Source organism: Babylonia areolata, chromosome 1 (assembly GCF_041734735.1).
Source record: "Babylonia areolata isolate BAREFJ2019XMU chromosome 1, ASM4173473v1, whole genome shotgun sequence".
NCBI lineage: Eukaryota > Metazoa > Mollusca > Gastropoda > Neogastropoda > Buccinidae > Babylonia > Babylonia areolata.
Window position 1 is genome coordinate 31,199,309 of NC_134876.1, and position 22,798 is coordinate 31,222,106.

Consider the following 22,798-nt stretch of genomic DNA (forward strand, 5'->3'; position numbering starts at 1 on the left):
GCACACACAAATCATTCACAACTTTGTAAAGACAGTCTGCTCTCAGCCATCCAAAGTAACAACAACAAAAAATCATACAAAGAAAAACTGAGAAGTGGAGGAAACTGGGAAACTGAGGAAAGATGATAGAACAATTGGGCAGGTGAGTGAGAGTGACCATGTACATACATCTGTGTGTGTGTGTGTGTGTGTGTGAATGTGTGCCTGCATGTGCATAATTGCAATGAAGGAGAGTGTATGGGATTGGGTTTGGTTATTGTGTGTTACACATGTGAAGCAGATGTGTCTTCAAAGCTTAATTTTTTTTTTTTTTTAAATAATTTTTATACAGCTACCTCTGAAAACCTTTTCAACTGCATTCTAACCAGTCACCTAAACATCTTTTCATGTTCACCTTAAACAAGGGAGCGTGCAGCAAATTACAGGCCCATGGCAGAAGGTTACAGGCTGCATGTTGGGCACACCATGCTGTGATTGGTCCTCTGAGAGGTCAAAAACTGTTCTACGTTGCTCCTCAATTTGGTCAAGATGTTTAATTCAAAAACTATAATTTGTGATTCTCAAAAGAGTAAATCTCCCAAAGGGGGAAAAAAAGTATTAAAATCATGGTCATTGATTCTTTCTTAAAAAAAAAAAAAAAAAAAAATGTTATCTTGCTTTTCACATAAATATGATGAGATGATGGTAAACAGCTTCCAAGTTAACAATTATAACAAATTCGGTGTCAGTGATGAATGTATTGACAATTATACCACATCTATACGCCAGTATAAGCATTAACAGGACTCTTTATGACTTGTCATGATAAAAATGAAGGAAAAGACTGCCATTATTAAGAGCCACACTGGAAAAATCAGCAACAAAAAACAAAATCTGATTTTTTATTATTTTTCCTTTTCCTTTTTTTTTAAGTGCTACTTACTCTCCACCCGAATATGGATATGGGGCTGCTGTTATTAATAACAACACTGAAAAAAAAAAACCCAGCAACCATATATATGGGGGTGAGGGGTCAACGGTGACTGTAAGTGTGTCTCAGGAGAGCGGTAGTTTGTCTTGTTTCGGAATGTTTGGGTAGAATTCGGTGAAGAGATTTGACTTGAATGAGCCACATGTCAGCCCACATTCAGTACTGTTGAACACGAGGTGGACCATCATGGAAGGAGGACAGCTCGCAACGCACGCTCAGGTAAGAATGATAATTTAAGAAGTCTCTTACATGTGATATTGTTCATATAGAGTGTGAATGTTTGTTTGTTTTTAAGGAGTGTATCAGAACCACGAAAAGAGGGGTACTCGTTCATTTGATTGAAACGGTGCTCACGTTCTCTCATTCAAGTCATTGGTATCATTCAGATGGAGTGTACGTTCACTGAAAAGTTATGTGAAGTGGACAGGCAGTTTTTGACTCACTTGTGTAAACAAAGCGAGTCTATGTTTTAACCCGGTGTTCGGTTGTCTGTGTATGTGTGTCCGTGTGTCTGTGTGTCCGTGGTAAACTTTAACATTGACATTTTCTCTGCAAATACTTTGTCAGTTGACACCAAATTTGGCATAAAAATAGGAAAAATTCAGTTCTTTCCAGTCATCTTGTTTAAAACAATATTGCACCTCTGGGATGGGCACCAAAAAAAAAATAAAAAAGAAGCCTAATTATATGCAAACTGCATTTAGGGCCTACTGTTATATTTATATTTTTTGTATTCTCTAAACTTGGCACTTTGACCACTTATTCTGACACAACAACAAGAGGAGTCATTATTATCATTTTTTGTTCAAACAGGAACTTCTTTTGCTAAGCATGGAATTTTTATTTATTTTGCAAATGTTTTGGTGCAGATAGTAAAATAGGGAAATTACTCTGTAATTAATGCTAGGGGACTTAATTTATCACAAGTGAGTCTTGAAGGCCTTGCCTCTCTTGTTTTTAATGTGCAGCGACGATCGAACGGTAGTAGCTTAATTTAATTTTCTTGTCTGAGAGTCGTAGGTTCACACGCAGTCATTGTCCGGTGGGTTGAGTGGGGTGATTTTTTCCAATCTCCCAAATGAACATGTGTTTACTACTGTACTGCCCTGAACTGCTAACTTTTTGTGATGCAACGTGCTGCTCTAAATTGCCCTTTAACGTGACCAACAGCCAAGAGCCCTACTCCCCTCATGTTCGGAGTTCCACTTTCTCCCTCACACACAGGCAGCTGGCAGTTTCTTTTCAGTGTCATGGTATTCTTCTTAATTAACTTGACAAAGTTAAGTTTTTATAAATAAATAGTATTTAGATGAAATGCTCTTCATGCCAATTGTGCTTTAAAAGAAGCACCGAAAACTGAATATGTACTTTTGTAAATGCTGTTTTTATTGTTTTGCAGGTGCAGAAAACAGTGGAGGCCTTGCTCAAATTAATACAGGAGAAGTCAAAGGATTCAAATCGTTTGTTGAATGATGCGAATGCTGTGCACCTACAGTTCGCTTTGAAGAAGATAGATTCTGCACAACGAATAATCAAGCTGTAAGTCTCTTTCAAGTTTTGCACATCCCTGTCACCAATTTATGATCTCTGTCACTAATAATTTTGAAATGACAAACCTACCTCAAAGTTTTCACTTTCAGCGAACAGAAATAGGTCACAAAACTTGAGAAGAAAGTTCACTCACACACACACACACACACACACACACACACACACACACACACACAGAGCACCTTCACCTTCACCTTCACCTTCATCCACACACTCACACAGACATACCAGTGTCTGCATGAGCAGAAAAAAGACGACACAAAGCTCATGCATGAGCAGTCTTAAGGACTTGAGTTAGTTATCTTATGAAACATGCTGATGGTGCTATCAACTTACAAAAAAAGTCAAAATATTTTATGGATTTATTCAGTGGTTGTGACATGATCACTTATCTAAAAATCTTAAGTTCTGGTTTTCATGCACTTAATTCAATTACTTATATGCACAGTAGTATATAGAAATTAAGACGTACATATTTCATGTGATCATTTTGTAATGCTGTTACTGTTTTTATTCTTTGTTTTCTTCAGATCTTTTCTTTTTGGTTGTTTTTCATGAGTATTTCTTTCCTTTCCATTTCTTTTTTCCTCTTCCTGTATTTGGTTATTTTCTTTCCTGCTTCTATACATTCATTCAGTTTGTTCTTTTGTTTCTTTCCTTTTAATAAGGCAGTTTGCATGGATTGTATAAATTTAATATATTCACCGAAAAAAAGGATACTGGATCGGCTGCCACATATTGCAAGAAAAAAAAAAGAGACACAAATGCATACATGTCAGTTTGTGTTGTGTGAGAGACAAAATATGATAAGGATTTCTCTCTTTTTTCTCTTTTTGTGTGTGTGTGTGTGTGTGTGTGCTTTTTTCAGGTTTTGACTTACGGTGATTATTGACAGTGTATGCCAGCTATCATTACATGACATAAAATTGATCTGTATCAGAAAACTGCCCAATGGACTGGACATGAACAAAGAGGTCTGCCTGTTTGTCAAAGACCTTGACAAGTCGGACAGAGACTACGAGAAATCAGTACGTCACTTCAAGCACAGGTTGAAGACACAAGGGATTGGTTGTGTGGCACAGGTGTGTATGTTTTCCTCAAATTGTTGTCTATGAACTGTGACCGAACATGCTAGAATTTTGGTATATGTTCACAGTTAACTGTTCTGTAACAAAAACCACAAATGTATATTGTATTGTGTGTATATATATGTTTGTATGAATTCATGTATGTGTGTACCTATGTCCAAGCACACATATGCATCATGCTTATTGAAGACTGGCTTGGCACACATTGTGATGGACATGTGCATCATCATTTTTGGGGAGGAGTGGGGGGGGGGGAATTTTTTAGAAATGGTAAATTATGAAATTAAGATGAAATAGCTCAATACTATTGTCATATGTTACACAGGTCATTGCAGTAGTGGGTACAGTGCAGTGCAATTGAGAACCTTTTGGTTTACAGATGTTTTAATTAATTTTTTAGCATTAATTTTAAGAATTTCTCTAGGTATATACACAGGTGTCAATGCTTTTTTTCTTTCTTTCCAGGTGATTCCCTTGAAAGCTTTGAAACTGGAGTACAAGCCATATGAAGCTAAACGGAAATTGTCAAATAGCTTTGACGTCTTTTTGGCAGATGCACGAATCATCAGACTTCTTCCTGCCTATCTTGGGAAGGCCTTCTATGGCAGAAAAAGGTAAATTGATTTCAAGAAGAAAGGAAACAGCAAAATAGAGAAAGGTGATTATTTAGATTTAAAAGTGCTGTTTTGTCATGGTCCTGCTATCATGTTGAACTCCTTTTTTCTGTGGAGGGATAGTTCCTGATGAAGGGAAAAGGAATATGTAGTCTTGTATAAGTGGATAGATATATATACATGGATGTATTCCTGGATTAGCTTTAGAATATTCTTTTCCTGACTACTCATTACATTTGTGGTGTGTATGTGTGGAGGGAGTGGGTGGGAGCAGACACTCATAACAACTGTAGAACTCCGGTTAGAAGGTGCATGCATTGCTCAGTGCATTGGCACATCTTCTGAATGTTTAAAATTAGAATGTTACAAGTTTTGAATTAATGATGTTTATTACTATTAGATTTTGCTCTTCTAACATGTCAGAGTGCTGTGAGTACAGTTTATGAAGTTTGAGAAGGATTTAATCCTGGACCCAACTTTCGTTAACAAGATAATTATTGATAAGCCATTGGCAAACTGTATTTCAGTTGGAGTGCTGTTTTGAAATTAGCTTGCTTACATCTCATCCACGAATGTTTACCTTCTGCTTTCACAATGGACTCTACCCTCTCTCTCCCATCCTTAAGAAATATCTTTTGAAGATAATAATAAATTATGATTATGAATAATGGCTTTGCAGACAACCCATTCAAGTGAGAATGGACAGCAAAGACCTGAAGGGGGAGTTTGAGGCAGCCATTACCAACAGTCGCTGTGTCCTCAGTGGCAAAGGATCAGTGGGGTAAGTTCATCATTTTACTGTTCATTTTGTTTTTTTCTTAATTCTTGTAATGAAATGAATATAATACTTTAGTCCAGGAACCGTCATTTTTCTTGTTCTAATGTCTGGGATAAAGAGCTGAATTTCTCAAGTAAATATCTCACCGTTTATGTTTACAAGTAGTCATTGTTAAGATCATTTCAATTGAGAAACGATGCTGTTAGTGTTATTGCCAAAGTCACAAATATGTGTAGTGTTTCTAACAGATTCTGCTGTTCAGGTTTACAATTGATCATTTCTTGGTTTTTCTTCAGTCTCTACATGTACAACAGTCCCATTCCCATGCTACCTTACATTCATTCAATAACTGATATGAAACAGATTCATGATTGCTGGTAAACACAGCAGGGAACAAATATTACACCATGATTTATTATAATACTCCAAACGCACCAGCCAGTGATCCATTCAGTGTGTGTGTTTGTGTGTGTGTGTGTGTGTGCAATTATTTGTAGATAACAATCAATATGTCATCTGTTCTCCCCTTCCCACCACCCCATATAATTTTCAAATAAAGATTTCTTAATTCTTTTTAGTTCAGTGTACTGAAATACAAGTTGCCAATGATGAACATAGTTATCCCTGTCAGACAAGTCATTACAATGTGTTGAAAGAAAAGGCACTGAGGCGACTTAGTCATACAATATAGATGATTAAGAACTCTACCCTATTACAGACATGTATGTTTTTCAAGTGTCATTTTTGGTGGATCTAAAGTTAATGATTGAATTTTGCTTTTGTGTGTGAATGGATTTGTTGGCATGTTTTCATATGTTTTAGGCAGACATGCAGTAAATGTTTTTTTGTGATGTGGCCATTGCTGTCTGCCTAGCGTTTATGCTGGGCTTAATGAATAGGTAATTAAGTTCAGGTGAATCACTCATTAATTAGTGTTTGAACGAGTAATTTAGAATTGATGAAACAAGATTTTGTCATGAAGTTTATGATTTATCATTTGATGTGACTCAAGAATCACAGTATGTCTGATTTTCTAAACACTGTGTTGTGTTTTTTTGTGTTTTTTTTTTTCAAAACAAATTCTTATGAAGTTATAATTCAGCATTGTCTTTTTATGTGTTTAACTACATTGATAATGACTTGCTTTTGTACATTGTTCAACATCCAGTCATATTCTTTTAAAGAATGTTGTTCTCTTTAACTTGTAATTTGAACTGTAGATTGTCTCAGTTATAGAATCATGTTTGAAGAGCAGTGTATGTGAAATTAGTTGCCAGTGATGAAGTAAAGTTATCCCTGTCAGACTGCAGTCTGTATGATGACAGAGTTTATTTCTGAGGCAACTATAGTCTATTGTTCAGTTGTTGTGGGGCGAGTATGTTCATGTGTGTTCTGTGATCTTAAGTTACTTTTCTTTAATGAAAAGCTCCGTGCTAATTCAGCAATTGCAGTATTGCTTCACTTTGAGATTCAGCTTCAAGTCACAAATATTGAAATAAATTCAGCTTCAAGTCACAAATATTGAAATAACACACATTGCTGAGTGGCAAGTTACTTGCATAGTTATAAAATCTAACATTATTTACAGCATGCACAACAGGACATAGGCACAAGGGAAGGGATTGAGGTTAGACATGTTTTTGTGCTGGCTGGACTAAATGGAGGATACACTAAAAAAAATAAAATAAGATTTTAAAAAAAGAAAAAAAGAGAGAGAGATTCAAGATTCAAAAAAAACTTTATTAGTCAAGGATAAAGATTTTAGGCATCGCCCAGTCTTCCAATCAAGAGAGAGAGAGAGAGAAAGATTGGTCAAAACTAAAAAAACAAAAGCAAAGAAAACTTTAACGTTTAAATCAGTAATATGATAATCCTATGGTTGTCAGGCAGATGTCTCATTTTTCCCTTTGTGTATGTGTGTGTGTTGTGTGATTATTAAGTCAGATTTGAAGTTTCCCTTTGTTATTGACTTTTCCCGGAATCATTTTATCCGTTTCTTGGTAAATAGATTTGTACTGGACTGTGTCAGAAATTAAATATATGTATGCGTTCAAATGGAACGTGTGCCAGCTGAGTTGCCAGTGATGAAGTAAGTTATCCCTGTCAGACGGCAGAATATATGGTGAGGCAGCAGGTGCTTATCTGAACTATTTCTGTTGCATAGTCTGAGTCAGAAGGGGGGGGGGGGGCGGGGAGGGGGGACAGGGGGGGGTGGGGGGGGGGGGGGGTTGTACAAATGTAAGAGCATGCTGCATTAGTATCCAAACAGATATTTTTTCAATTTACATAATGCATGAAAATTTAACATTCAGTTACTGCTGCAATACAGCACATCATGTCAAATCTAAGGCATTGTTTTGTTATTTTTTTTATATATCCTGTCAGAAATCCATTATTTATTATTGGATTTGAAAGCACTCAGACTTGCATAATCAGCAGGCTAAATTTTGGTGTTAATGATGAGAACTATGTATGTAAAATAAATTTAGCATGTCTTTTATATATATATATATATATATATATATATATATACACACATTTATACTAAGATAAAAGAAACAGCAGTGCTTGCTTGCTGCTATTATTGATGGTATATGTGATATATGACAATATAACAGTACAATGATATGAACAATATGAAGTGTGCTTGAATGCCCAGTCAGTCTTCTTACCCAATAAAAACAAAAAAATTTCCGGACATTTTCTTTGCCAGTCATGTTTTCCTCTTATCAGTTGAACAATACTTCAGAATCATTGAATGGAATATCATCTTCAGACAACAAAAAGTGATTCTGATAGATGAATATATGTTTTAAAAAAAATAAAATAAAAAACCCATTGCCAGTGATGATGTAAGTTATCCCTGTCAGACAACAGAATGTGTGGTGACAGAACTTCACTGAGGCAGCAACAGCTTTTCCATGATACATTCACAGGACACAAACTTTTATTTGTTGTTGTCAGTCATGTGTTGCCATTTTCATTAGAACAGTGTTTCAGAATCATTGAATGAAATATTCAGACACCAAAGAGTGCCATTTGAATTGGACTCTGTATTGCCATTTTCATTTGAACAGTGTTTCAGAATCATTGAATGAAAGAGTGCTAATTGAATTAGACTCTTTGTTTAACACATTGCCAGTGATGATGTAAGTTATCCCTGTCAGACACCTGAATATGTGGTGACAGAACTTCACTGAGGCAGCAGCAGCTTTTTCATGACAGTCAGCAGGGATGTGTGTGCTTGTACGAGTTGTAGTACAGCAGTCTGCATTGATTCAAGAACAGTAATCCTGTTGAAAGTGAAAATAACTGTAATAAACACTTGCAATACTTTTTTTTTTTTTTCACTCAGTTGTTGCCATAACAAAGTAGTTGGCCCTTTTTTGGGTAGTTTCAGAAATTTAGCATGAATTGTGAGTTCAAGCTTCACGGTGCTTTACAAATTATATCTACCAAGAAAGAAACAATAATGATCAAGGGGAAACAAAGAACAATCAATCACTTCCGACGCCATCTGCAGTGTTTGCCAACATGGTCTTCTTTATTTCATCACTTTGACACTGGTTTGTGTGCTGACTGAGCTGCCAATGATGATGTTAGTTATCCCTGTCATACGACAGAATAGATGGTGACAGAATTGATCACTGAGGCAACTCATTCATGGGATTTGTAATTGTAATGTAATGTTTGTTGTACTGGCAACTGCAGTTGAGTGCTTGGGTGATTGATGTCAGTAGTGTTTTTATTCATGTGGTTCTGTGTTATTTCTTTTTTTAGATTTTAAAACTGATGTAATGTGCATTGAACAGTATTGTCTATGGAAAGTGCGATATTGATAATCAGTTACTGTTGAAAGTCAGAACTGTAGCTCACATGTTGTATGGTTGAATATGGAGAGGGGTAGAGGAGAAAAGGAGAGGAGCAGGTGACTGGAGTGTATGTGTGTTAGAGAGTGCCTGTGCACGAATAAAAGATGCAAACAGTTTGCTTTACTCAGTTTTGATTAATGTGTGATTTTTATGTTGGCTTGTCTCAGGAGACTTATACAAGCCTTTTTTTTTTTTTAATACACAGTTATTTTCCCCACTCATCAATTATTTCACCAGAAATTGAACACCAATAATACCTCACTTTGGTGATGAAATGATACTGACATTCACCAGTAAAGTTGCCAATGATGATGTAAGTTATCCCTGTCATACAACACAATAGATGGTGACAGAATTTATCACTGAGGCAACTGATTTGTTGTTATCACTTTCATTGAATGAATTGAATGCTTTTAAATGTTTTACAGGATTCATAGTAGTTGCTGTATGTGGATTACATTGTCAAACTTTGGAGTTCTGTATGTTTGTTTTAAACATGTTTTTACAGCCCTCTGTGGTTGTGTGGACTATAATGTATATGAATATATAATGGGCTCCTTGATTACAGCAGCATTCCTCAGGTTGCAAACCTCACGGCAGTGGTTTTCTACAACAATTTTTTTGTTTTGTTTTCAGGACAGCGACTGTGGGCAACACGGACATGTCTGTGGCAGAACTCGTACAGAACATCTCAGCATGTGCTGAGCAGATTGCTGCAGCCATACCTGGGGGTGCCATCAACATCCGCAACATGTACATCAAGACAACCGATTCCATGGCAGTCCCTTTCTACATGTCCACAGGTGTGTGCACAGTTTTACTTGCTTTGTTTTAGGCACAGTCTGAATCAACTTAATTTTCTGTTTATTTACAAGGGCAATATTCCTTTCTGTTAGACTGGCACTTTTAAAACTGCATTCTCTATCAAAGAAAGAAAAAAAAAATAGTGATAAACTCAACCAAAGATAAAGGACTGTCTTCTTGGCATTGCTATTTTCAGATTTTCCCTTAGTATACAGTGCGTTCTTTGCCATTAATGAAATGAAAGTTTATATGCCTTTTGGTAGGTGTTGCCAGTGTGTGTGTGTTGGATATATTGGGGGAGAGTGTAACTGCAACAAATATTTCTCCCATGCATTCATTTAATTTTTTTGGCAGCAGTTAATGTCCTAATTGGGGTTGTAACTGGAGCCATGTCAGATGTAGAAGAGAAAAAAAAAATTCTCTCTTAGAATTCAAATGGTCCTCAGTTACTGTTTTTGAAGGGTTTAATCTCCGCCAGCTTTGTTTGTTTTTTTTGTTGTTTGTTTGTTTTTTGTTTTTCTTTTTAGATTTGAATTGGATAAGGCATGTATTTTCTTCAACAATCATGATCAGTTAATGTGCTGATTATGAGAGAGGGAGATGAGCGGCATGGGAGTAATGCCACTGAAACGGTGCATATAATGGGGCAGCCAAACAAAAAAACAAAACAAAAAAGAAATCATGAGAGAGAGAACTTATGTTGGTAATGACTAGGTTAAACTAAACCATTTCCATTCAGTGATCTGATGAGGCATGAATATCTGATCTGCTCAGGTTCGGCCAACGAGGTGCAGTTACCAGAGAGCCAGAAGAAGAAGCTGCCGGCAGTGACAGGGGAGGTCACCACTGTGGATGGAGGCCTTGTGAAGGTGTTTCCCTCTGGGGTTGTTAAGGTCGTGGATGAAGCTGGGAAGGCTGTCAAGAGAGCACCAAAGGCTGGAAAGAAACTACTGAATGCTGCGAAGAGACCAGTGAAAGCTGTCAAGAGAGCCGGGAAGCGTGATCCAAAAGGGAAAAAACGTCCCAAACAAGACACTCAGAAAACAGCGAAGACGAAGAAGAAAACCAAATAGATGTTTTATGCAGTGTGGATTAGTTAGTCAGCTGTGGAATGGGAGGGAGGGACGATGGGGCTTGTTTTGGAGACTGAGGGGGTGTTATACTATTCTCCAAGCTGAAGGGAGGGATTGATTGGGGGATGGGAGGGAAAGCAGAAACTCAGTAAATAAAAAGTGGTCCTGAATTCTGTGTCTGCTTGCTTGCTGCATGTTATTGTGTGGATGTAAAAACTGGTTGGGAATTGAGATGTACATAGATGACTCTCTTCTTCCATTCTCAAACATGTAAATACACAACTTCTGCTGATTTCTTGCTGGCTCTGTTAACACCACTTGAAGGTTGTTCACATTACAGTTTAATAGTTTAATGTGCCTGATGATTGTTGTCCAGATTTGTTCTCAGAGCAGTGGATTTTGTCACAAATTTCAGACATTATGGTTAATGTCTAGCCAGTTACAGAGTGATGTTTGGACAATCTTGGTGGTGATGAATTATATAAATTACCATCAAGCCTTTTTTGTGATTAAATCATTAAACAATGCCAAGAACAGTTTTCCTGGCCCTACCATCTCAAATGAAAAAAAAGGGTGTTGACAGTATTTCTTCCTTCTCACCAGCCACTGGTCCCATCCCACAACCAGGGAGGTTTTTTTTTCTTCCCTGTTGACAGTGTGCATTGACAGGAGAAAAAGCAACAACTGTTTTATTACAGACAGACACAGTGGGCTTGGTTTCTGCATGACTGAAAAATATTCAGTGTCCTGACTTTTCAGGGGTCAGTTTTTACAAAATCCAAATGTCTAGAAGTGTGGATGAAAGTACATAGTTGTTTCACAATAACACATGCAGAATCTCTCAGTGATGTGTGGCACTCACATTGGTAACAGGTGAATCTATTGCATCATGCAGTTTAATTAACATTGCATAAAGTATTGGGTGCCAATACGGCATTTGTAAAATACACATAGAACTACTGACAAGCAAACAAAAATATATATCTATAGCTTGTGCAAATTTCACATGCATTCAAATTTCAACTACTTCTGTATATGGCAGTCATAACATTTTTATGTAACACTTAACAGGTGGTAGTGTCGCTGACTCTCAGTGTCACACTATAACAAAATTCATTCATGAACGAATACTTTCATGCTATACTCACTGAAGGGGTGGGAGTGGCTGAATTAATCCTCACAGACATGCACTTCAATCAAGTCATGATGCCAGTGTACACTCACTGAGAGAGCATGTCGCCAAGTGCAGTGTCACATTTTTTGTTCCTGTCTGGATTTTTCTACATATCTTTTCCATGGTAAAAAGTTGTTTATTCATTCTACTATATGCTGAAAGGCATGCTGCACACTGGACTTCAATTTATCATCTCATTGGACAGACCGGTACCCAACGTATGTCTCATGTAGTGTGGTAAAGTCCCGATTAGTCATTGCGTGTTAGAATGTGTAGTCTCCTGATTGAAAGGTTTCTTTTTTGTTTTTGTTTTTTTGAGAGATATGAGAGAGCTCTGCCAAATTTTGAGGAGTTTCTGTTTGCTCATACGGAAGAAGACGACATAATAATGAGTGAAGAAGAGAAAGAAGTGTGTGAAGCAACATGTCCAATACAACCCAATAAGAAGAAAAGGAAACTGCGTTAAAGTAGGAGCATTGCGTCTCCCTTCATTACTGGAACTATTTATTATACAAAAGATTACAATTTTGCAACAGACATCTGACAAACAATACAAAAAAACACATACAATGACGCAAGGCTAGATCAGGGGGAAAATAAACAATCATACCACAACACTGGGCAATCGATGGAACAAGGTTGACGAATTGAACTCACTGATTTTGTGTAAAACTGAAAATTTTAGACATTCAGGTCGAGAATTATAAAAGGCCACAAAAATAACACTCTCACAGGCTAACACACCAGCTCTACACACACCCACATGCATGAACACTTACACACACGCGCGCGCGTGCATTCAGACGTATATTCCATCAATTTTCGATGGGGAAAACATCAAAAGCCCACAAAAACAAAAAAACAACAACAAAAAACCGTCACATAGTGACGAGCGTGCTCATGCTCACATCCCCTCACTCATCACGATCGTCTCTGTCACACACCCTATCAAACTTTAATTAATGTGGGCTCACAACATACATAAAGCAAAGCAAGTGTATGATACTGGAATAAGCAACTGGGTGGTTCAGTGTAAGGGCAAATCTTGAAACCTAAGGAGAAATACAACAAACATATCCGCCTAGTTAGGTCTGTGTCTCCAACAAACCACAGCATCAATAATCACCCGCTGTTGCCCTCTCTTCCATCGATCATACACCATCAACACGATGGTCAGGCTATGCAAACTTTGAGCAGTTCGTACAAAAGCGATATATAACCAGATCAAGTAGTGTCGGTCTCGTCACAACTATTGTACTTGTGTTTTGTTTTGTTTGTTTGTTTTTGTTTTTAGTCAGATTTTTTTTCGTGATAACTTGCAAACATTGCCTGACCTTTCAAATGTCTAATAACAGATTGTGTGAGAAAAGAGATAAACAACTCAAGAAAACGGCATCATACAGATAGTTCGATGACTGTATGCAAAACAGACTGCAAAGGCTAACCTGTACTTCACAAGCTATACCAGAGAAACGATTGCAGGTTACATTGAAGGATCACATGTGAGTCATGATGTAATGGTAATCACTAATCACTGACAGTCTCATTGAAATCCATTCACATGCACCCGGGAAGTAAAATTATTAAAAAATCTAAAACGAAAAAAGAAAAGAAAGAAGAAAATAGGCGCAAGTTCTTAGAATTCCGCGAACAGCGTTCCCGGTTTTTGTTTTGTAAATGAATCTTAAACGGAGGACAGATGGGCGTGGAGGTATCTGAATATATATAGACGTTCTCTCCAAAGCGCTATGAAATTCGACATGCTTTCTGAGAAATCTTAATTGTGTGCATCTGTGTATCGATCGTTTCATAAAAACTAGAGAAACAGTTTAAGAGTAGCATTATTCATTCGAAATTTACATAAACTACTTAAAAAATGTAACATCGGAACGAGGTTAAGGTGCAATCACAACTGAATTTGGTTGTGTCATCTATAACCAGACGACAGTACGATTAGACAAGTGGGCTGTGCATGTGAGTGTGTGTGTGTGTTGTGTGTGTGTGTGTGTGTGAGGGGGAGGTGGGGGTGCAGGGAGGAGGTGAGATAGAGGATGAGGTATGTGAGTGTATGCATGCCTACACTGTGGGAGCATCAGGATATTGGAACGTATATATTATATATATATCTTTGTATATATGTGTGTGGGGTTGGGGGTGGGAGATATGGGCGTGTGTGTGTGTGCTTGTACAAGTAAGTGTTCATCTGTGTGTGTGAGTGTGTGTGTGTGCGTGTGCGTGTTTGTGTGTGTGTGTGTGTGTGTGTGTGTGTGTGTGTGTGTGTGTGCCGTGGAAGCTGCGATACATAGACTAGAAACTCCGAGTGTGTGGAGGAGGGGGTAGAGGAGGTGCAGGGAAATTTGTGGGGTGTGTGTGTGTGTGTGTGTGTGTGTGTGTGTTGGAGCTCATGTACGTTTATACGTATTTGACTGTGCTTTCATATCTATGAAACTGCGTTTTTGGGGCATATCTGTTATGCATGTGTGGGTGTATGTGTGAATGTGTGTCTTCATGTTTTGTATTTATTTGCTTATTTATCATCATTGTTGTCTTATTTATTTAATCATTTATTTATTATTATTATTATTTTATCATTATTTTCATTACTACTATCTTTTTTTTCTTCTTTTTTCATGATTATTATTTATTTATTTATGTATGTACGCTTTTATATATATATATATATATATTTTTTTTTTTTTTTTTCTCAAGGCCTGACTAAGCGCGTTGGGTTACGCTGCTGGTCAGGCATCTGCTTGGCAGATGTGGTGTAGCGTATATGGATTTGTCCGAACGCAGTGACGCCTCCTTGAGCTACTGAAACTGAAACTGAAACTGAAGTGGGCTAAGCAACGAAAACTCCCCAAACACCGTACTTGTGACAAAAGTAACGAAAATATGAACAGGAAACATAGAGAAACAAAGAAAAAAAACCCCACCCGATTATGTATAATAATGATGAAGACAACAACAATAATGATAATAATAATAATAATAATAATAATAATAATGTGGTAAACGCAAAAACACTCAACAACTTCAAAAATATGATAGATCATGTCTTCAAAGACCACATGTTCTGCAGAGACCTTCGCCATCCGCTCCGAGCCACCCAAGTCGTGCCCGCTGCCACCCACCATTCAGTTACAGACTCGGCTGAAGCTTAGATACAGTCAAATGATCGTTTAGAATTAGCTCCACAGTCAGGTAACTTAGCTCTGATCAGAAGATCAGCAAAAGGCCTTGCGGCCTAAGTCTAAGCTGAAATACTATGCTTTACTATACTACTAATAATACTCTCGGGAAAGTCGGCCTACAAACAAGAGCAAAAGTGAACGTGAAGAGGTAAGAAACAAAAAGGAACGAACAAATAACACACAAAACAACAACACACCAAAAGCATTCCCTCTCCCCACAACAACAACCAATTTAACAATCTTTTCAAAAACCAAAATAATAAAATGTCATAATTATGCTGTAAAATAAATCTATTACGAATGTTGCATAAACGAAATATGCGGCAACTGAACAGATTCAGAGCGATCTGAACGTTTGACAGATGAATTTTCTCATCAGTAACTTTTTACGACACAGAACAGAGATTTGCTAATTTAAAGTAGACGAACGACAAATCATGGAATTTATTTAAAACGATTTGTCTAAGGCTTTTCCAAAGCAACAGACCAGAGAGACAGAGATCCGAGGAACATTTTATTATATATATGATTTAGAAATTGCTTGCAGAAGGCACTTTATTCATACCGGATAAACGGAAAATGATGAAATCAAGAATAACATGATAATGGCAGTACGCTTTTTGACTTTTGTTGAAATCGTTTATATAACACTGAATAATAAACAGTGGAGGAAAAGTTTAATGACTTGGGCAACGGGTGGAGGCGGAGGGAGCGATAAAAAAAACCCAAAAAACAAAACAACAACAACAACCGCATTTTCCTCTTTGAGAAGCTCAGAAACTGAAGAGTAAAAGACGCCTATATAGGGTACATACATTATGCTAGGGACTTTTGTTTGCATCCATATTTGCATCGATAGGGAAAACAAATAAAACTGCACGCAGGACAAAATAAAAAAAAATGGGTGGCGCTGTAGTGTAGCAACGCGCTCTCACTGGGGACAGCAGCCCGAAGTTCACACAGAGAAATCTGTTGTGATAAAAAGAAATACAAGTACAAATATCTTTGAACTCAGGGTTGTTGTTTTTTTTAATACAGAATCGATGCAGCAGGCTGGCCCATGATGTTTTCTCATTCTGCCAAGAAAATAAATACATGGCCTACAGTGCACCAGGTTGTGCTACTCCAAGTGAAGTAGCGATAGCGCGGCCTTGATAAGATCCAAAATAAATATGAAATCGGCGTTGAGGGTAGAGTGGAATAAAAATGATAATGAAATGAAAACAAACGGTGCAGTCCAATAAAAGCAACAGCAACATTTTTTTTTTTTTTTTTTGTAATGATTTTAAAAAATTGCTGACAACAGGCAACGGCAGTGAGTTCGCTCAGGAGCTCCGTTACTGACTGGCATATATAACCTACCTCACAAGCAATCAAACAGAATTGATCAAGGGATCTAAAACACTTCACGGACCAGAATTTAATCACGTAAACGTATTGTAAATGCAGTGAATATTCATGGGAGCAGTAGGCCAGCGACATAGACATCAGGCACAGACGGGCTTACTGTCCATGATAATGACTGAGACAAAATGGCGGGGACGGTACAAGTTAATGATTATGTGACCTTACCTTCTGATGGAAAAGGAAATCATGTATAGAACTAAAAAAATCATTCCAGTGATTAAATTACAAAGATTTATCTCCACAAATCTGTCAGATAGTGTTTGTGAGTCTCAAATCAGAGAACTCGTCAAAAAAAAAAGAAAAGAAAAAAAGAAAAAAAAAAGGGAGCCAAATATGACCACCAAAGCAAGCCAACAAGCAAACTGGTGTACAAAAGAACACAATACAACACAACACACAAACAATACACATCGGAAAACACTTGGAAAAAAAAAGACTCGTGATTCCTCGAACACATTTCCTTCTTCTTCTTCTTTTTCGCAGTTCGTTCGTGGGGTCCTACTCATCCACGCTCAGTCGTAGACACGAGTGGGCTTTTACGTAGGCCAACGTCTATGACAGTTTTCACCCCCACCACATAAGCAGGGTGGTGATGGAGGGGAGGGGCTTGGGGGTGTATGCCGGGTATGTGCTTGTTTCCACAAACCACAGAACGCTGACATGGATTACTGGATCTTTAACGTGCGTGTTTGATCTTCTGCAGGCATATGCGCCCGAAGAGGGTTCTGGCACTAGCAGGTCTGCTCATGTTGACCTGGGAGATCGAAAACTCTCCACCCTTTGCCCACCAGGCGCCGTTAACTGGATTCGAACCCGGGACCATCAGATTGAAAATCCAAAGCTTGGACCATTTCGGGCTGTTGCGCCCGTCCAAGCACATTTCAAACATACGTGTTAATATACTTTTTTTTTTTTTTCGATAAAGACAGCGTGACATGCAACAGAGGGTATATCTGGTGGTGACCTCACGTACCAAAGGGTACGAAATCAATAAACAACAGACTTATAAGGATTAATAATACAAGAAACAACACAAAACATAGCTGTGACCTAAAACACAAAACAGGAAACATTGCTGTGATCACGAAACTGTTTGCAAAGGTTTGTGAATCAAGAAATACCATAAAGATATAACGGCCACATCTATACGTGGTTTACACTCATCATTGATCCTTATAAACAAAACTGAAAACATAGCTGTGACCACGAAACTGCCACGGTTTGTGACTTGACAAAAAAAAACACCCCAAAAACAACAACAACAACAACAAACAAACCCTACCATGAATAAACGGCCACATTTCCACAACGTGATCTTCAGTTCGGACACCCCCATCCACCACACCTGTCCGCCCCCACCAGTTTCCTGACTGATCTCACTAGGCCTGGTTGGAAACGACGTCCTTAATCATGTCTTTGAGTTCCTGGTAGCGCGTGGTGGGCACGTGCGCCTTGGAAGCCTGGTAGCGGTGCTTGAGTTGCTCCAGCCTGTTGAAGGCACGAAGACCACGTGTGTTCAGGCGCTGGATCTCCCGCCTCTTCCGCTCGTTGTCCCGACGGATGTCATCTTTGTCCAGGCAGCGGATATCTGACGAGGTCGAAGGGAAAGTTAATGACACCCAGAATTGAATGTCTTAAACTCTGGAAGGCTTTTAAACTTTTTGAGTGATAAGCTTGAAGCCGGTGACTATTTTTTTAAAATTTTATTGTACTTCAGGTGTCTTTTTTTCTTTCAACCCTTGACACGAAGTAGATGCTAACGTGGCGATAGCCTTGTGTTGGCCTTCGTGTTTGGCGGGGCTCTAAGCACTATAATTTGAGTTGATTTGATTTGAACACCCAGAATAATCAAAACGCAAGGAAGAAAAGAAAAAGGATGAAGTAATATTGTACGATTAGCAGTTTCCTTGAATCAAAATGATCATACGCGCACCTGTGTGCATACGTCTCGCTCTTTCTTTCTCTCTCTCTTTCACACACACACACACACACACACACACACACACACACACACACATGAAAAAACAAATAAAAAGCAAAACAATGAGCGTTGGCCGTCGTACAGAAAACTCAAGTCTGCGATGATACCACGACATCAAAAGAAGGGAGATAAACACCATTACCCATGGGGTCATCGGAAAAGCCTGTGACGTCTTTGATCTTCTTGAAGAAGCCGGACAGACCACTGCTCTTGTGGGGAGGCGACTTGTCTCCTCCTTTGGCCGCTCCCCCCTCCTCGGAAAAGTTCTTGGCACTCTGCAGAAGCCCCCCGCCTTTCTGCCCGTCAGCCTGGTTCTCCGTTAGTGACTGGACCTGCAGCACAGCACGGCACAGATCAGGGTGGCACTGCAAAGCGTGTGTCATGAAAAGGGCACAAAACAGTATGGCACAGCACAGCATATGTCATGAAAGGGTACAGAACATTATGACACTGCATAGCATAATGTATGTCATGATAGGGTACAGATCAGGGGTGGCACTGGCATAGAAAATTAGGACACTGCATAGCATAATGTATGTCGTGACAGGGCACAGATCAGGGGTGGCACTGCATGGGATATGTCATGATAGGGCATAGATCAGTATTGCACTGTATAGCATATGTCATGATAGGGCATAGATCACACTGATACAGTACAGCATAGTATGTGTCGTCATGATAGAGCATAGAACAGTGTGATACAGTATAGCATGTGTCATGATAGGGCATAGAACTGTGTGGTACAGCATAGCATGTGTCATGATAGGACATAGAACAGTGTTGCACTGTACAGCATAGCATGTCAAGCATGTCACAATATAGAACAGTATGGTACAGCATAGCATATGTCATGATAGGGCATAGAACTGTATGGCACAGCATAGCATATGTCATGATAGGGCATAGAACAGTGTGGCACAGCATAGCATGTGTCATGATAGGGCATTCAACAGTATGGTAATGTATAGCATACGTCATGACAGGGCATAGAACTGTATGGCACAGCATAGCATGTGTCCTGATAGAACGTAGAACAGTGTGGTACAGTATAGCATGTGTCATGATAGGGCATAGAACAGTGTGGTACAGCATAGCACGTGTCATGATAGGGCATAGCACAGTGTGGTACAGCATAACGTGTCATGATAGGACATAGAACAGTATTGCACTGTACAGCATAGCATGTCATAATATAGAACAGTATGGTACAGCATAGCATATGTCATGACAGGGCATAGAACAGTTTGGTAATGCATAACATACGTCATGATAGAGGATAGAACAGTGTGGTACAACATAGCATGTGTCATGATAGGCATAGAACAGTGTGGTACAGCATAGCATGTGTCATGATAGGGCATAGAACAGTGTGGTACAGCATAGCATGTGTCATGATAGGACATAGAACAGTGTTGCACTGTACAGCATAGCATGTCATAATATAGAACAGTATGGTACAGCATAGCATATGTCATGATATGGCATAGAACTGTATGGCACAGCATAGCATGTGTCATGATAGGGCATAGAACAGTGTGGCACAGCACAGCATATGTCATGATAGGGCATAGAAAAATATGGTAATGCATAGCATACGTCATGATAGGGCATAGAACTGTATGGCACAACATAGCATGTGTCATGATAGAGCATAGAACAGTGTGTCACAGCATAGCATGTGTAATGATAAGGCATAGAACAGCGTGGCACTGCAGAGCAAAATGCTTTAAACAATGGTTATTCAAAGAAACAACATAGCATAAGCACATAAACACAAAAGCCACAGGAAGGGCATCGATGAAACATGGCTTGTTTAACTCACTCTGTACGGCCAGTCCTCTCTTCTCCTCTACACAGACCCCTCGGATGTCCAGTGGGTGTCTGAATGACCCAACCTTTAGCTTCCGTCGTCAGAATTGTGGTATTCTTTGTCAACATTCACCTCTTCAGTATAAGAGCCTTCCTCTTGCAATATTTTGATGGTGGTAATTGGAGTGAAACGCTGTTAACGTCGTCTCTTTCGCCGTTCGTATGGAGAGGGTTAAGCCCTACCCAACGAGAAACACGTCAGCACGAAACTTATGCGGACAAGTTATATAGGAACCAAAGTAAATATGACCATACTGACAGGTATAAGGTAAAACAATACACAAAGAGATGTGATTGTGCTGAAAACCCAAATAAGGTAAGTATAGGCATGTTTATCTAGAAGTCTCCCCCCCCCCACCCCCACCCCACCGCCCTTTCTATTTGATGTCTTCCAAGATGATTTGACGAAGTGAGTTTCACCCATGACTGTTCAATTACTTTTTTTTCTGAAGCTGAAGTCAGGCGATGACAAAAGTAAAACCACCACCAACAAAAACCAAAGAACAACGATAGCAACAACAACAACAACCAGCAACAACAGCTACAACCAAGAACTGACCTTTTTCATCATCTCATCAGAGGTGACCTTCTTGATCATGTCCTTGAGCTCCCCGTAGCGGGAGAGGGTGAAGGAGGCCTTGGACTCCACGAAGGTCTTCTCCAGGTTGACAAACATCTCGTGCACCTCGTCCAGCCCCACCTTCAGGCGGGACACCTCCGCCACCAGCCTGTCGTTGTCGTGGATCAGCTCCTCCTTGGACATGGCTGGCTCCCAGGGGGGGGTCAGCTGATGTGACTGGATGGGATGGGAAACAGGGAGAGACAAGAGGAAAGCAACGCTCTGTCCACAAGGCGGTCACTGCTGTGTGTCTCCTCTCTGTCCGGGAGGGGGGCGATCCATGGAAAAATTACAAGTACATTGGTAAAAATAAATAAATATAATATAAAAAAAGAACAAAAAGAATGAACTAATTTTCTTTAATGACACCGTAAGAAGCTACTATTATAACCTAATAAAACAAAATTAGATAAAATAGAATTTTGAAAAATATATTTAAAAAAAAAAAAACAGCAACAAAAAACCGATGATAAAACAAAATAGAAATATGATTTATATTTATCTATAAAAAAAAAAAGGGGGGGGGGGAGAAAGAAAAGAAAAAAAAGATACCGGAAGTTGCTTCTATTTGAACTTCAAGTAATAAAATATTGGTGATATAAACTGCGACACTCACACAACTTGCAACATTCTCTAAACATCAGCAAACATCATGCTCCTGTTTCGCTGAGTTATTGCACAGTGCGAAATCAACTGTGTCAGCAATCGAATTCGCTGACACCACATTCGATTATTGTGTTAGTTTTCCAGTAATTAACAACACTATTTTTTTTTCTGCAGCTGTCTCATTCGATTATGGCTTTTGTTTCCAATTTCATAAGGAGAAAAGAAAAGTTCTATTTGGGGAAATCTGTCACGAGAGCCCGCGCACTTTTGTTTGTTTTGTTCGCGTGGGGACAGTAGTTTTCAGCAAACTCATGGCCCGCCGATTTCGGTGCTATTTGGATTGATGAATATACATCTTTTGAACATCCACTGAAAGCATTCTGTAATTTTTTTTTTTTTCAATAATCGTGATTCAAGGTCATTAGGTCATAAAACAGATTCAGCGTTTTTTATTTAATTCTCTGAAACAGCAACTACGACTTCCATCGAATTTGATACACAGAATACTCACTGGAAGTTCCGAATCAGATCTTTCTCAATGACTTTGAATCAACGTCAAGGCAAGGTCACAACAAGTATATATACATACATACATATATACATACATACATATATACATACATATATATATATATATATATATATATATATATATATATATATATATATACATACATACATACATACCTTTTTTGGTAGTGATTATATTGCGCATTTCCTGATAACTACGACTCAGTTCACGCCTACTGGTGTATTGTGACAGGCATCTCCAGAAAATGATGGACCCTTTGACAACGAAAGCAACATAAATGTGAAGCGTTTCGATTGTAAGTTTAAAAGCATACGGAACTGATTTCAGTGAAGCACGTCAAAACAGCTGTGGCGGTGGCTGCATCGTGCTTGCGTAGGCAGCAAAGGGCGCTTTGCTGTGAACAAAATGACTGTGCATTGTAGGTTACCTCCATCCAGTCCGACCCAAATAGACGGGAAGAGGTTTATGGTAAGCACGGTTGTGTGCAGAGCTTTTGTGGTGTTCCCATTTAACTTTCACTGGTGTTGGACAAGACTCAATTATAAGGCTTTGTCACCCATCCAGTTTTGTTGGAAATGTTACTGATCGTTGTAGATGACTAAAGTGTGTGTGTGTGTGTGTGTGTGTGTGTGTGTGTGTGTGTGTGTGTGTGTGTGTGTGTGTGTG

General features: G+C 38.7%; 2 protein-coding genes and 3 non-coding genes across 5 annotated transcripts in view; 4 read left to right on the forward strand and 1 right to left on the reverse strand.

Moving 5' to 3' along the window:
• Positions 1-1,098: 1,098 nt before the first annotated feature.
• LOC143291803 (ribosomal L1 domain-containing protein 1-like) lies at positions 1,099-10,925 on the forward strand. Its single transcript, XM_076601942.1, has 7 exons — positions 1,099-1,189; positions 2,370-2,509; positions 3,462-3,603; positions 4,075-4,223; positions 4,903-5,004; positions 9,510-9,676; positions 10,452-10,925. The coding sequence occupies exons 1-7, from the start codon at positions 1,157-1,159 to the stop codon at positions 10,748-10,750; spliced, it is 1,032 nt and encodes a 343-aa protein (XP_076458057.1). The 5' UTR covers positions 1,099-1,156; the 3' UTR covers positions 10,751-10,925.
• Positions 5,599-5,676, forward strand: LOC143294843 (small nucleolar RNA R38). Its single transcript, XR_013056940.1, has one exon. It is a non-coding gene; the product is annotated as a small nucleolar RNA R38 (small nucleolar RNA).
• LOC143294837 (small nucleolar RNA R38) lies at positions 6,270-6,346 on the forward strand. The gene has a single exon (XR_013056939.1). It is a non-coding gene; the product is annotated as a small nucleolar RNA R38 (small nucleolar RNA).
• Positions 9,171-9,246, forward strand: LOC143294851 (small nucleolar RNA R38). Its single transcript, XR_013056942.1, has one exon. It is a non-coding gene; the product is annotated as a small nucleolar RNA R38 (small nucleolar RNA).
• A 3,691-nt stretch (positions 10,926-14,616) lies between the features above and the next one.
• Positions 14,617-22,798, reverse strand: part of LOC143291819 (uncharacterized) — a 9,763-nt gene continuing 1,581 nt past the window's right edge. Inside the window, exons 2-4 of the mRNA XM_076601943.1 lie at positions 20,935-21,171; positions 18,649-18,838; positions 14,617-18,113 (exon numbers count right to left, since the gene is read on the reverse strand). Coding sequence (XP_076458058.1) covers positions 17,905-18,113; positions 18,649-18,838; positions 20,935-21,138 — 603 coding nt within the window. The 5' untranslated portion in view covers positions 21,139-21,171 and the 3' untranslated portion in view covers positions 14,617-17,904. The remainder of the gene's footprint in view (positions 18,114-18,648; positions 18,839-20,934; positions 21,172-22,798) is intronic.